Source organism: Ornithorhynchus anatinus, chromosome 21, assembly GCF_004115215.2.
Source record: "Ornithorhynchus anatinus isolate Pmale09 chromosome 21, mOrnAna1.pri.v4, whole genome shotgun sequence".
NCBI lineage: Eukaryota > Metazoa > Chordata > Mammalia > Monotremata > Ornithorhynchidae > Ornithorhynchus > Ornithorhynchus anatinus.
Window position 1 is genome coordinate 22,640,615 of NC_041748.1, and position 15,246 is coordinate 22,655,860.

The following is a 15,246-nucleotide window of genomic DNA, read 5'->3' on the forward strand; positions in this document are numbered from 1 at the left end:
TAGAATAGGTCAGGGCAAAGTAAGTTGGTTGGCATTAGAGGAGCCATGTGTGAGTGAGGTTGTGATAGAAAATTAGGGAGGTAAATTAGGTGGGGGCAAGTTGATTGCATGCTTTACAGCCAACGGTGAGGAGTTCCTCTTTGATGTTGAGGTGGACGGGCAGCCTATGGAGGTTCTTGAGGAGTGGGGAAACATAGACTGAATGGTGGGATGGGCTAAGTGCCTGGATTCACGTAGTTGAAGTTTGAAAGGAGAACTAAAGAAGAACTGCAGCCAATCAGCTGTTTGGGGCTCAGACTGGGGGACATTGGAATCTTTGACCGTGGTCTCCTTCCCCTCACATTTACACCAGGCATCCCCCAAAGCTTCTCAACATCCCCCCAAACCAGTGCATGGCCCTGGCCTCTGTCGAAGAAAAAATTCACAGACTCTGCATTGCATTTGAGTGGACATGATAGACCCAAGGTTATTTACTACTGGCACCTCTTGTAGCATCTTTAATTTTACATTATAAATTACTTATTTTTTTATTACCGTCTCCCCTTTGGGACTGTAAGCTCATTATGGGCCGGGAACAAGTCTACTGATTCTCTTCTTTTGTAGTCCCCCAAATACTTAGTATAGTGCTCTGCTCATAGTAAGCACTTAATAAATACCATCGATCGATTGACCGATTGACGTCTTGGATGATCTTAGAACCCCTTCCCAAGCTGATTTTCTATAATTCCTCAGGATTCCCATGAGGATTCAACTGGCCCGATTGGATCTGGCAGTCTTGATGTCTGGGAAAATGAGGATCTGATGGAGAATGACAAAGGGAAAGATGTTTGGGAGTGAGGGAAGGCAGAGAAGAACGGAAACTCTCCTCTGCATTTCGGTGCAAGATGACTCTACTTCAACACCAGGCAGGGGCAGATTTTCGCATGCTCGAGAGCTGATTCCTTGTTTGTCAGGAAAAAAAGTTAATTTTGTGAACAATGGGAAGTGCAGCCAAGTGGAGAGAGAGAATGTGAGAGAGAGAGAGAGAGAGAGAGAGTCTCAAACACAGAGAGGTCCCTTCCTCTGTGATCTGGTCCCCCCAGAGCCGGGTATGGTGATTTCCCCAGGAGAAGCAGCCAAAGAGCGGGGAACCAGATTTGCATTTAGGACTTTGGGGAGGCGTGGGGAGAGGTTAAGAGAGAATTGGGGGAGCCCAGGCCAGAGCTGGGGCCTCGGGTAGAGGAGCTCTTGTGTCTGTCTCCATCGTGGCACGCACTCCTCCTCCACCTCCTCCTCGTGCTCTGCACAGGTGTGGCTGGGGGTGACTAACCTGCCTGCATAGGGTGCTGGACAGGGAGACTATCTCATCTTGGGAAGGACCCAGGGGAGGATGTTGAGGTTGAGGGGTTAAGGATGCCCAGGGAGGGGTCCAGTGCAGTCCTTCCTGACCTCTCTCTCATCTTCTCCAATTTCGTGAGCTCTGTGCCGACTCAGTCGCCGTCAGCGTCCGTGGCTCTAGGACAAACAGCCACCATCACCTGTTCCGGTGTTAGCACTGGTTATGGTGCACACTGGTAGCAGCTGAAACCCGGCCAGGCCCCTGTGCTGGTTGTGTACAGTATCTATGGTAATGGCAAACGACCCTCCGGGATCCCCGACCGGTTGTCCGGCTCCAGCTCTGGGAGCACGGCCACGCTGATCATCTCCAGGGCCCAGGCCGAGGATGAGGCCCATTATTACTGTCAGGATGCTTACAGTTATGCTCACATTGATGCAGGGTGTTGGGAAATTGAGACAAAAACCCTCATCCCCACGGACCCGTCCTGCTGTGCCTCTAGCTGCCAGATGATGCCCTGTAGCCGGAGAGTGAGGGGAACGTTGCACTCCAGCTCCCCCTGCTTCCCCTTTGCCCTTCACTTTCCCACACCCCTTCATTGCCCCCAAGACTGTCTCTTTCTCAGTCTTGCTGGGCCATACCTCCTGCTTCTGGCCATCCTGCTCCCCGCAGCCCCAGGGGATCCGCAACTACTCAGGGCTCAGGGGCCTCCATTCCTGTCCAGGCCCCTCTGAGCTCCTACTATATGTCAAGCACCGTTCTACAGTAAATCAGGTGGGACAAAGTCTCGGTCCCACATGGGGATCACAGTCTAAGTGGGAGGATGAACGGACCCAGAATCCCCACGGTTTAGACGAGGAAACTGAGGTCCAGAGAAATGACGTTACCTGCCCAAGGCCACACGGCAGACAGGTGACAGAGCAGGGATTAGAACTCAGGTGCTCTGGCTCCAAGGCCCGTTCTCCTTCCTCTAGACCACGTATGCTTCTCAGTAGGAAATCAGTGAGATAAGGTAGGAGGGGGAAGCAGAGTGATTGCCTAAAAGTCAATGGAAAGGAGTTTCTGTTGGATGCAAAAAGGGATGAGCCACCACTGGGGAGGTCCTTGAGGAGTGGGGAGATGTGGGCTGAATGCCTTTTCTAGAAATCTGAGTCGGGCAGCAGAGTGCAGTGTGGACTGAAACAGGGAGAGACAGGAGGCAGGAAGGCCCGAGAGGAGGTTGGTGCAGTAGTCAAGGAAATGACAACTGCCTGGATCGACGTGGTAGCATTTGAATGGAGAGGAAAGGACAGATTCTAGAGATGTTGTGAAGGTAGAACTGATTGGCTTCTGTGATAGACTGAATATATGGTTTGAGGGAGGGAGATGGGTCGAGGACAATGTTGAGGTTATGGGCCTGTAAGAGTTGGTGCTAATAGTTACGATATTTATTCCTTTTAAGATATTAAGGATATTTAAAGGATATTAAGTCCTTTTAATGTGTCAAGAAGTATTCCAAGCAATAGGGTGGATCTAAGTAATTTAGGTCAGACACAATATCTGTGGCAAAAGGGACTCATATTCAAAATAGGAGGGAGAGCGGTACTGAGATGTGGAGGATGGTTGTGTTGTACAGAGTGATAGGAAAGTCTGGTGGAGGACAGGGTTTGATGGGAAGATGAAGAGTTTGATTTTGGACTTAGTATGAGGGGTTGGTGGGGCATCCGAGTAGACGAGCTTGGGATCTAATGGGAGGGTCATTCAATGCAATTTCATCCCCATACCCAACCAGGTCTCTCCTAGGGTGCCTTTTCTCCCCTTCCCTAGTCCTCTTCTTCCCTGCTACCCAACTGTCAATAAGCAGGAACGTCTGATTGGGCACCACGGCCTGATAGCCAGAATGACAGGTTGGGAGCAGGTTTAGTTCTCACTCCCAGTGTCAGTAAAAGGTGGCTTTATTTTTTTATGGTATTTTGTTAAGTGCTTCCTATATAATAATAATAGTAATAATGTTGGTATTTGTTAAGCGCTTAGTATTTGCCGGGCACTGTGCTAAGCGCTGGGGTAGACGCAGGGGAATCAGGTTGTCCCACGTGGGGCTCACAATCTTAATCCTCATTTTACAGATGAGGTAAATGAGGCACCGAGAAGTTAAGTGACTTGCCCAAAGTGACAAGTGGCTGACAAGTGGCCGAGCCGGGATTCGAACCCATGGCCTCTGACTCCAAAGCCCGTGCTTTTTCCACTGAGCTATATGCTAGGCACTGTACTGAGCACTGGAGTATGTAGAAGTACATAGAGTACTGGTGTACATAGTACATAAGACGCAGTCCATGTCCCACATGGGGGTCACAGTCTTCATCCTCATTTTACAGATGAGGGAATTGAGGTCACACAGCAGGCAGTGACAGAGACGGTATTAAAATTCAGTTTCTTCTGATTCCAAGACCCGTGCTCTACCCGAAAGGGCTCTCAGCTCCTCCCGTCCGTCTGGAGTGTATTTCGTCTGCAGCTGCGGTTCCGGACAGTGGGTCTAATTTCCCAGGGGCCTGAAGGTGGCAGAAGAGCTTCGTGGAGTTGACTCACCCTGGTTAGGCATCATCATCAGCATCATCCATGGTATGTATTTAGCACTTACTCAGTGCAGAGGATGGTCCTAAACGTTAGGGAGAGTACAACACGACAGAGTTGGCAGATACGTTCCCTGTGCACATAGAGTTTACAGTCCAGAGCCTGTATGGTATAGGTATAGTAGTAATGATAATTTTGGCATCTGCTAAGCACTACTATGTGGCAGGCAGTGTACCGAGCACTGGGGTGCATACCAGTGAGTTGGGTTGGACAAAGGCCCTGTCCCACGTGGGGCTCACAGTCTCACTCCCTATTTTACAGAGTTACAGAGAAGTTACTGTTTCTCTGAGTTACAGAGAAGTGAAGTGACTTACCCAAGGTCACACAGCAGACAAGTGGTGGAGTCGCAAGAAGGGGTGGTCGTGTTTGAGTTTTGTATGTTTTCCTTCTACACTGTCCCAAAAGAAGGCATTGAATTCTTCGGGCCTGATCTCACTCTTTTCTGTCTGTCCCACCTTCTGTACTATACCTCAGTTTGGATCGCCCTCCTCTGCCTCCTCCCCTCCCCTCCCCTCCCCCATCTGCCCTCTGGCTTCTTTATTGACCATTTAGTGATCATCATAGTTATTATGATTACATATGTGTCTATGGACACACACACACAGAGACACAGATACAGAGTGAGAGACCCTCCTCCAGCCCCGTCAGTGGTGTCCGCCCCCCCGCCGCGGGCCCTGCTGAGGCCCCGCTCCCAGTATCCGCTTCAGCCAATGAGCGGGGAGCAGATTTGCCTGCAGGGCCCCGTCGGGGGTCGCGGGGAGGGGATAAGAGAGCGGTGGGGGAGGCCGGGCCCGCAGCCGGGGCCTCGGGGAGTGCAGCGCTTCGCTCAGTGTCCGCCATGGCCCGCACGCCTCTCCTCCTCCTCCACCTCCTCCTGGCGCTCTGCACAGGTGCGGCCGGGGGCGGCTCGGGCCCTCCTAAGGGCTCCGGCCCCGGGGACTTCATCGGCGGGGATGATATCAATTGGGGGCAGGGAGCCGCTGCAGTCCTGCCTCACCTCTTCCCTTCTCTTCTCTCCTCCAGGTTTCGTGAGGTCTGCGCCCACTCAGCAGCCCTCGGCGTCTGTGGCCCTGGGACAGACGGCCACACTCACCTGCTCCGGTGTTAGCAGTAGCTATATGTACTGGTACCAGCAGAAACCCGGCCGGGCCCCGGTGCTGGTCATATACGATAATAGCAAGCGACCCTCCGGGATCCCCGAGCGGTTCTCCGGCTCCAAGTCCGGGAGCACGGCCACGCTGACCATCGCCGGGGCCCAGGCCGAGGACGAGGCCGATTATTACTGTCAGGACTATGCAAGCAGTTATGCTCACAGTGACTCAGGGTGATGGGGAAGTGAGACAAAAACACCCCTCCCCACAGGCCCGGTCCCCTGCTCTGCCTCTCCTGCCAGATGGTGCCCTTTGCCAGGATGGGGAGGGGAATGCTGCACTCCAGCCCCCCAGCTTCCCTTGTGCCCCTCACCCTCCCGTACCCCATCATCACCCCTCAGAATGGTCTCAGTCCCGCTGGGCCCCACCTCCTTCCTCCGGCTGTCCTGCTCCCCTCAGCTCCAGGGCATCCACAACCGCTCAGGGCTCTGGGGCCTCCATTCCCGTCCAGGTCACTCTGAGGAAGCGGATGCCACCATTGCTATGGGCACCTTTTTTCACCGCCATCCTAATCCTCGCCCTCATCACATCTTCTCTATCTCCACCACCTGCTTCCTTGTCATTTTGTGTGCACGGCACCGTACTCGGGATTTCGGGAACACACAACTGAAGAAAAGATAGGAAACCTGCAATTCCATCAGTCAATCGATGATATTTACTGAGTGCCTAATGTGTGCAGGACAGCGTATTTGGCACTTGCGAGAGTACAGTTCACCCACCATCAGCACATTTATGCTTATCTTAAAATTAGATATGATAATGTATCCATGTTATTGTTTGTCTCCTCCTCTAAGCTACCAGCTGGTTATGGTCAGGGAACATGTCTGCTAATTCTATTGTACTCTCCTAAGCGCTTAGTAAAGGGCCGTGCACATAGTGATCGTTCAGTGAATACCATCGTTGGATTGATTGATCTACACAGTGCAATAGACGTGATCCCTGCTAACTAGGAATGTACAACCCAGAAGGGGAATCAAGCATTAAAATAAATTACTGAAAGGGGAAGGGGCAGAATGGAGGAATATGCTCATAAATGCTGTGAGGCTGAGGTGACAAGGTGCTTAAGGAGTACCCCCCCCCAAGGATAGGTGAGGCAAAGGGGAAAGAAATATCAAGGGGAAATGAGGAGTTAGGAAAGGCCTGATAGAGGAGACGTGATCTTGTTAGGACTTGGAAGATGGAGGCCGTGGTGGTCTGTTGGCTATGAAGGGGGAGGGAGTTCCAGGCTAGAGGGAGGATGTGGGCAGCGGGTCAAAGGCAGGATAGACGAGAGAGAGTTAGAGAGAGCAGATAAACGTTAGAGGAGTGAACCGGGTGGATTGGGCTGTAGTATTGACATTAATTAGGGAATCGGATAAGCTCTTACTATAGGTCAAGCACCGTTCTGAAGTTAATCAGGTGGAATAAAGTCTCAGTCCCACATGGGGATCACAGTCTAAGTAGGAGGATGAATGGACCCGGAATCCCCACGGTTTCAGTGGGGAAACTGAGGTCCAGATAAATGACGTTACCTGCCCAAGGCCACATGGCAGACAGGTGACAGAGCAGGGATTAGAACTCAGGTGCTCTGGCTGCCAGGCTGTTCTCCTTCCGCTAGACCACGAATGCTTCTCATCAGGAAATCAGTGAGGTAAGGTAGGAGGGGGAACCTGATTGAATGCCTCAATGGAAAGGAGTTTCTGTTGGCTGCAAAGATGGATGAGCCACAACTGGGGGATCTTGAGGAGTGGGGAGATGTGGGCTGATTGTCTTTTTTTAGAAAACTGAGTCGGGCAGCAGAGTGCAATGTGGACTGAAACAGGGAGATACAGGATGCAGGGAGGTCAGAGAGAGGTAGGTGGTCAGAGAGGAGTCAAGGAAGGAAGTGACAAGTGCTTGCATCAACGTGGTAGCATTTTGGATGGAGAGGAAAGGACAGATTCTAGAGATGTTGTGAAGGTGGAATGGATTGGCTTCTGTGACAGACTGAAAATGTGTTTTGAGGGCGGGAGAGGGGTCAAGGATAATGCCAAGGATATGGGCCTGTAATAGTTGGTGATAACAGTTAAGATATTTATTTAATGTGCAAAGCACTGTTCTAAGCAGTAGGGTAGATGTAATTGATTCAGGTCAGACACGATCTCTGTGCCAAAAGGGACTCATACTCTAAATAGGAGGGAGAGCGGTATTGAGATGTGGAGGACGGTGTTGTACAGAACAATAGGAAAGTCTGGTGGAGGACAGGGTTTGATGGGAAGATGAAGAGTTTGATTTTTGACTCATTAAATATGAGGGGTTGGCGGAGCATCTGAGTAGAAGAGCTTGGGATCTAATGGGAGGGACAGTCAATGCAATTTCATCCCCATACCCAACCTGCTCTCTCCTAGGGTGCCCTTTCTCCCCTTCCCTAGACCTCTTCTTCCTTGCTACCCAACTCTCAAGAACATGAACGCCTGATTGGGCACCACGGCCTGGCTGCCAAAATTACAGGTTGGGTGCAGTTTTAGGTCTCACTCCCAGGGTCAGTAAAAGGTGGCTTTGTTTTTTTGTGGTATTTTGTTAAGGGCTTACTCTATACCAGGCACTGTACTGAGCACTGGAGTACACAGAAGTACATAGAGTACTGGCATACATAATACGGAAGACACAGTCCATGTCCCACATGGGGCTCACATTCTTCATCCCCATTGTACAGATGAGGGAACTGAGGCACAGAGGAATGGCACGACTTACCTGAGGTCACACAGCAGGCAAGTGGCGGAGACGGTACTAAAACTCAGTTTCTTCAGATTTCAAGACCTGTGCTCTATCCAAAAGGCCTCGCAGCTCCTCCCGTCCATCTGGAGTGTATTTTGTCTGCAGCTGCAGTTCCGGACAGTGGGTCTAATTTCCCAGGGGCCCGAAGGTGGCAGAAGAGCCTCGTGGAGTTGACTCACTCGGGTTAGGCATCACCGTCATCATCAGCAGCATCATCATCATCCATAGTATGTTTTTAGTACTTACTAAGTGCAGAGGACTGTCCTAAACGCTAGGGAGAGTACAGTACGACAGAGTTGGCAGATACGTTCCCTGTGCACGTAGAGGTTACAGTCCAGAACCTGTACCGTATAGGTATAGTAGTAATGATAATTATGGCATCTGCTAAGTGCTTACTATGTGCCAGGCAGTGTACCGAGCACTGGGGTGCACAGCAGTGAGTCGGGTTGGATGAAGGCCCTGTCCCACGTGGTGCTCACAGTCTCATTCCCTATTTTACAGTTCACTGAGTTACAGAGAAGTGAAGTAACTTACCCAAGGTCACACAGCAGACAAGTGGTGGAGTCCCAAGAAGGGGCGGTCGTGTTTGAGTTGTGTTTTTTCCATCTACACCGTCCCAGAAGAAGGCATTGAAGTCTTCGGGCCTGATCTCACCCTTCTCTGTCTGTCCCACCTTCTGTACTATACCTCAGTCTGGATCGCCCTCCCCAGCCCCCCCCCCATCTGCCTTCTGGCTTCTTTATTGACTATTTAGTGATCTTCATAATTATTATGATTACATGTGTGTCTCTGGACCCACACAGAGACACAAAGACAGAGACACAGAGTGAGAGACACACAGAGACAGACAGACCCTCCCCCCGTCCCGTCGGTGGTGTCTGCGCCCCTCCCCCCCGGCCCGGCCGAGGCCCCGCCCCCATCGTCAGCGTCAGCGAATGAGCGGGGAGCAGATTTGCCTGCGGGGCCCCGTCGGGGGTCGCGGGGAGGGGATAAGAGAGCGGTGGGGGAGGCCGGGCCCGCAGCCGGGGCCTCGGGGAGCGCAGCGCTTCGCTCAGTATCCGCCATGGCCCGCACGCCTCTCCTCCTCCTCCACCTCCTCCTGGCGCTCTGCACAGGTGCGGCCGGGGGCGCCTCGGGCCCTCCTAAGGGCCCCGGCCCCGGGGACTGCATCGGCCCGGGAGGGAGGACCCGGCGGGGATGATATCGACTGGGGGGAGGGGGCCGCTGCAGTCCTGCCTCACCCCCTTTTCTCTTCTCTTCTCTTCTCTCCTCCAGGTTTCGTGAGGTCTGCGCCCACTCAGCCGCCCTCGGCGTCCGTGGCCCTGGGCCAGACGGCCACACTCACCTGCTCCGGGGTTAGCAGTAGCTATGCGGCCTGGTACCAGCAGAAACCCGGCCGGGCCCCGGTGCTGGTTATATACTGGAGTGACAGCCGACCCTCCGGGATCCCCGACCGGTTCTCCGGCTCCAAGTCCGGGAGCACGGCCACGCTGACCATCGCCGGGGCCCAGGCCGAGGACGAGGCCGATTATTACTGTCAGGATGCTAGCAGTGCTGCTGCTGCTCACGGTGACACAGGCTGATGGGGAAGTGAGACAAAAACCCCCGTCCCCCGGCCCTGTCCCTTTCTCCCAGTTTCATTCATTCAGTCGAATTGACCGAGTGCTTACTGTGTGCAGAGCACTGTACTAAACACTTGGAAGGTACAATTTGGCAAAGGGCCGATCCCTGCCCGACAACAGACTCACAGTCTGGAGGAGGGAGACGGACAACAAAACGGGTAGACGGCCATCAGTAGCGTCAAAATGAATAGAATTATAGCTCTATACACACAATTGATAAAGTAGAATAATAAATATGTACATATATGTGCAAGTTCTGTGGGTGAGGGAGGCCGGTAGGGGCAGAGGGAGGAAGAAGGGGTGATGCGGAGGGGAAGAGGAGCAGAGGACAAGAGCTGAGAGTGGGAAGGCCTCCTGGAGGAGGTGAGCTCTCAGGAGAGTCTGGTGTCCGTCCCGGGCCCCGTCACTCTGTCGGGCCCTGGACGTGTCTTTCTTCCCGTTGCTACCATAGCAACGTAATGTGGTGACCCAGGCCGGTTAGAGATTTGGGCTGTAGGGGGATCACCCGGTGGCCACCCTGAGTGTCCTCTCCCTCCTTTCCGGGCCTGTCTAGAAGTCGTATCTTTCCTAGGGAAAGCTTTTATCTCTTGTTCCTTTCCCTTTTTCGGTTTGTCCGGGACAACCGCAGGGAACTGACGGGCCTGGGGCCAGTTCTCTGGTGTCACCGAGGCCAGATAGCATCTGTACTAATTTGGGGACAGCTGTCACAGTTGCCTAGTTGTGTCTCCATTGCTTTCTTTCCCATCGAGTCCTAATCGTCGCCCCTGTAGCACAGCCATGATTCTGGGAAGGGACGGTCGGATCGCAGGCCGGGGCCGAGTGGCCCCTTTTCATTCCCTCTTTGTGGAACACTCAAGGAAAGGACGGTGGGGGACCGGTTCTCCCACAGCACTGGCCCCCTCAAAGTCTGTCAAGGGACAGACTGTGAACTCAGCTCCCGACTCCCCCAAGCTTCTCAGCAGCAGGAGACCGAGGCCAGGCAGGGGCTGGGATAGGAACCGGCTAGGGGTGGGGAGATGGTGGACCAGCGGTCGTCTTTGGTCCCAGATACAGCAGAGGGCATTCTCAGACCACAGTTTGAGCCACCCATGTGGGCTTGAGGAAGGATCATGGGTGAGGGAGCAGAGAGCAGCTCCATTGACCTCCCCATTTGTTCCCTTAAAGCAATGAGAGGATCAGACTGGCCTCTGCCTCCCGATCTCACCTAACCCTACCACTCCGAGCTGTTTCTACTTGCTGTCCTGATTATCACCCGGTTCAATTCTTCACCAGAGACGTCTTAATCACTAAGTGTCATTGAGCCGTTTCTGATCCATAGGCGCTCCATGGATATACTTTCTCCAGAACATCCAGTCCACTGTCATGATCCGCAGCCCTTCTAACGGTTCTTCCGTTGTCGTTGTTCTGGTCTCTCTCCATCTAGCTGCTGTCCTGCTTCTTCCCCTTTTTCCTTGGACTTTTCCTAGTATTACTGTCTTCTTCAGAGAATTAGTCCTCCTGATTAGAAGTCCAAACTATGCTAATTTAAGTCGAGTAATCTGGTCTTCCAAAGACCACTTTGGTTTAATTTGCTCTAAAATCCATCTGTCTGTTTTTCGGGCAGTCGGTGGTATTCGCAAAAGCCTTCTCCAATACCACATTTCCAAAGAATCGATGTTCTTTCTATCCTGTTTTTTTTCTGTTCAGCTTTTGGATCCATACATTGTCGCTGGAAACACCATAGAGTTGACCATTTGCATTTTTGTGAAAATTGTTACAACAGCACATTACGTGACTTTCTCCAGGCTTTCATTGCTATGAAGTTAGTCTTCCTAACATTAATCTTTGGTGTATTTCGTGGCTACTAGTTCCTTTATTACTGATTACTGATCCCAGAAGAGAAAAGTTGTCAACTATTGCAATCTTCTCTCCATCCACTAAAAATGTGTTAAAACTTTCCGTTGTCATGATCTTTGTATTCTTGACATTCAGATGTAGGCCCATCTATTTGCTCCGTTCTTTAACTTTTAATAATATGCCCTTCCGATCTTCTTTATTTTGTGCTAGTAGGGTTGTATCATCAGCATAACGAAGCTTGTTTGTATTTCTTCACGCAATCTTTACTCCCCATTCGTCTTCATCCAGTACGGCTTCTCTCAAAGGCCTCCACTCCATACTGATCCTCCTCAACCACCCCTTATTCTGGAAACATTATCCAATCTTGCCCTCCCTGACACTGCCCTCTCCTGGTTCTCCTCTTTTCTCTCCGGCTGCTCATTCTCAGTTTCTTTCAGGGGCTCCTTCTTGTCTCCCACCCCCTTACTGAGGGGAGTCCATCAGGGCTCAGCTTTGGATCCTTTTCTATTCTCCATCTACACCCACTCCCTTGGAGAACTCACTTTTCCCCATGGCTTCAACTATTTTCTCAATGGGGATGATTCCCAAATCTACATCTCCAGCCCTGATGTCTCTCCTTCTCTGCAATCTCACATTTCTTCCTGCCTTCAGGCCATCTATACTTGCATGTCCCGTGGACCTCTCAAACTTGACCTGTCCAAAACAGAACTCCTTATCTTCTCACCCATATTCTGCCCTTCCCCTGACTTTCGCTTCACTGTAGAAAGCACCCTGATTCCCCCCTGTTTCACAAGCCCCTAATCTTGGGCGCTATCCTCGACTCATCGCTCTTATACATCCCTCGTATTAAATGTCACCAAAATGACAGTCCTACCTTCAGAGTATCACTAAAATCCCCCCTTTCCTCTCCATTCAAAATGACACCACATTGATACAAACACTTAGACTATTCTTTCCTGACTGCTGCGTCAGCCTTCTGGTTTACCTCCCTGACTTCTTGCTATGGGCGCCATCGCCACCTCCGTCGTAACCATCGCCGTCATCATCGTTTTCCCCATCTCCACCTTCCGCTTTCTTGTCGTTTTGTGTTCAAGGCAATGTACTGGGGATTTCAGGAACACCCAACTGAAGAAAAGATAGGAAACTTGCACTTCATTCGTTCATTCATTCAATAGTATTTATTGAGCGCTTACTATGTGCAGAGCACTGTACTAAGCTCTTGGAATGGACAAATCGGCAACTGATAGAGACAGTCCCTGCCCATTGACGGGCTTACAGTCTAATCGGGAGAGACAGACAGACCAAAACAATAGCAATAAATAGAATCAAGGGGATGAACATCTCATTAAAACAATAGCAATAAATAGAATCAAGGTGATGTAGATCTCATTAACCAACTAAAATGAGTAATAAAAATATATACAATTGAGTGGTCGAGCACAGTGCTGAGGGGAGGGGAAGGGAGAGGGGGAGGAGCAGAGGGAAAGGGGGGATAAGAGAACTTAGCTGAGGGGAGGTGAAGGGAGAGTAGAGGGGGAGCAGAGGGAAAAGGGGAAGCTCAGTCTGGGAAGAACTCTTGGAGGAGGTGAGCTCTAAGTAGGGTTTTGAAGAGGGGATAGGAATTAGTTTGGCGGAGGTGAGGAGGGAGGGCATTCCAGGACAGCAGGACAACATGGCCCAGGGTCTACGGTGGGATAGGCGAGAATGGGGGATGGTGAAGAGGTGGGCGGAAGAGGAGCGGAGCGTGCGAGGTGAGCAGTGGAAAGAGAGAAGGGAGGAGAGGTAGGAGGGGGCAAGGGGATGGAGAGCCTCGAAGCCTAGAGTGAGAAGTTTTTGTTGCGTGCGGAGGTCGATAGGCAACCACTGGAAGTTTTTAAGAAGGGGAGTGACATGTCTAGAGCGTTTCTGCAGGAAGATGAGCTGGGCAGCGGAATGAAGAATAGACTGGAGCGGGGAGAGACAGGAGGAAGGGAGATGAGAGAGAAGGCTGACACAGTAATCCAGCCGGGATATTACGAGAGCTTGTACGAATAAGATAGCCGTTTGGGTGGAGAGGAAAGGGCGGATCTTGGCGATATTATAAAGGTGAGACCGGCAGGTTCGGTGACGGATCGAGTGTGTGGGGTGAACGAGAGAGCCGAGTCAAAGATGACACCGAGGTTGCGGGCTTGAGAGACGGGAAAGAGGGTGGTACCATCCACAGTGATAGGGAAGTCAGGAAGAGGACAGGACTTGGGAGGGAAGATAAGGAGCTCAGTTTTGGACATGTTGAGTTTTAGGTGGCGGGCAGACATCCAGGTAGAGACGTCTTGGAGGCAGGAGGAGATACGAGCCTGAAGGGAGGGGGAGAGGACGGGGCGGAGATGTAGATCTGTGTGTCATCTGCATAGAGATGATAGTTGAAGCCGTGAGGGCGGGGGATTGTACTCTCTATTGTACTCTCCTAAGCTCTTAGTACAGTGCCATGCACATAGTGAACGTTCAGTGAACCCCATCGTTGGATTGACTGATTGATATACATAGTGCAATAGACGTGATCCCTGCTAACTGGGAATGTTCAACCCAAAAGGGGAATCAAGCATTAGAATACAGAGAGGGGAAGTGGCAGAATGGAGGAATATGTTCGTAAATGCTGTGAGGCTGAGGGTGAGGTGACAAGGTGCTTAAAGAGTACCCCCCCAAGGGTAGGTGAGGCAAAGGAGAAAGAAATATCGAGGGGAAATGAGGAGTTAGGAAAGGTCTGATAGAGGAAACGTGATCTTGTTAGGACTTGGAAGATGGAGGCCGTAGTGGTCTGTTGGCTATGAAGGGGGAGGGAGTTCCATGCTAGAGGGAGGATGTGGGCAACAGGTCAAGGGCAGGATAGACGAGATCGAGTTACAGAGAGCAGATAAACGTTAGAGGAGTGAATGTGTGGATTGGGCTGCAGTGATGAAATTAATTAGGGTATCTGATAAGCTGTTACTATATGTCAAGCACCGTTCTGAAGTTAATCAGGTGGGACAAAGTCTCGGTCCCACACGGAGATCACAGTCTAAGTAGGAGGGTGAATGGACCCGGAATCCCCACGGTTTCAGTGGGGAAACTGAGGTCCAGAGAAGTGAAGTTACCTGCCCAAGGCCACACGGCAGACAGGTGACAGAGCTGAGATTAGAACTCAGGTGCTCTGGCTCCCAGGCCTGTTCTCCTTCCGATAGACCATGAATGCTTATCAGTAGGAAATCAGTGAGGTAAGGTATGAGGGGGAACCTGATTGAATGCCCGAAAGTCAATGGAAAGGAGTTTCTGTTGGATGCAAAGATAGATGAGCCACCACTGGAGTTCTTGGAGGAGTGGGGAGATGTGGGCTGAATGTCTTTTTTAGAAAACTGAGTCGGACAGCAGAGTGCAATATGGACTGAAACAGGGAGAGACAGGAGGCAGGGAAGTCGGAGAGGAGGGTGGTGTAGTAGTCAAGGAGGAAATGACACGTGCTTGCATCGACGTAATAGCATTTGGGATGGAGAGGAAAGGACAGATTCTAGAGATTTTGTGAAGGTAGAACGGATTGGCTTCTGTGACAGACTGAAAATGTGTCTTGAGGGAGGGAGAGGGATCAAGGATAATGCCGAGGGTATGGGCCTGTAATATTTGGTGATAATAGTTACGATATTTATTTTATGTGCAAAGCACTGTTCTAAGCAGTAGGGTAGAGGTAAGTGATTCAGGTCAGACACAATCCCTGTGCCAAAAGGGACTCATATTCTAAATAGGAGCGAGAGCGGTATTGAGATGTGGAGGACCGTGCTGTTGTACAGAGCGATAGGAAAGTCTGGTGGAGGACAGGGTTTGATGGGAAGATGAAGAGTTTGATTTTTGACTCATTAAATATGAGGGGTTGGCAGAGCATCTGAGTAGAAGAGCTTGGGATCTAATGGGAGGGACAGTCAATGCAATTTCATCCCCATACCCAACCTGCTCTCTCCTAGGGTGCCCT

General features: G+C 51.3%; 3 protein-coding genes and 2 gene segments (V, D, J or C); all 5 read left to right on the forward strand.

Moving 5' to 3' along the window:
* The window catches only part of LOC100682076 (immunoglobulin lambda-1 light chain), a 197,557-nt gene that overhangs the window by 88,881 nt on the left and 93,430 nt on the right, over positions 1 to 15,246 (forward strand). The gene's annotated exons all lie outside the window — the stretch shown is intronic.
* The window catches only part of LOC100681294 (immunoglobulin lambda-1 light chain), a 152,024-nt gene that overhangs the window by 53,573 nt on the left and 83,205 nt on the right, over positions 1 to 15,246 (forward strand). The window lies entirely within an intron of this gene.
* Positions 1 to 15,246, forward strand: part of LOC114806123 (immunoglobulin lambda-1 light chain-like) — a 95,815-nt gene that overhangs the window by 2,346 nt on the left and 78,223 nt on the right.
* LOC120639073 lies at positions 4,725 to 5,268 on the forward strand. The segment is given in 2 exon segments: positions 4,725 to 4,815; positions 4,949 to 5,268. Coding segments are annotated over 2 exon segments (357 nt in total).
* On the forward strand, positions 8,823 to 9,433 carry LOC114806126. The segment is given in 2 exon segments: positions 8,823 to 8,927; positions 9,088 to 9,433. Coding segments are annotated over 2 exon segments (360 nt in total).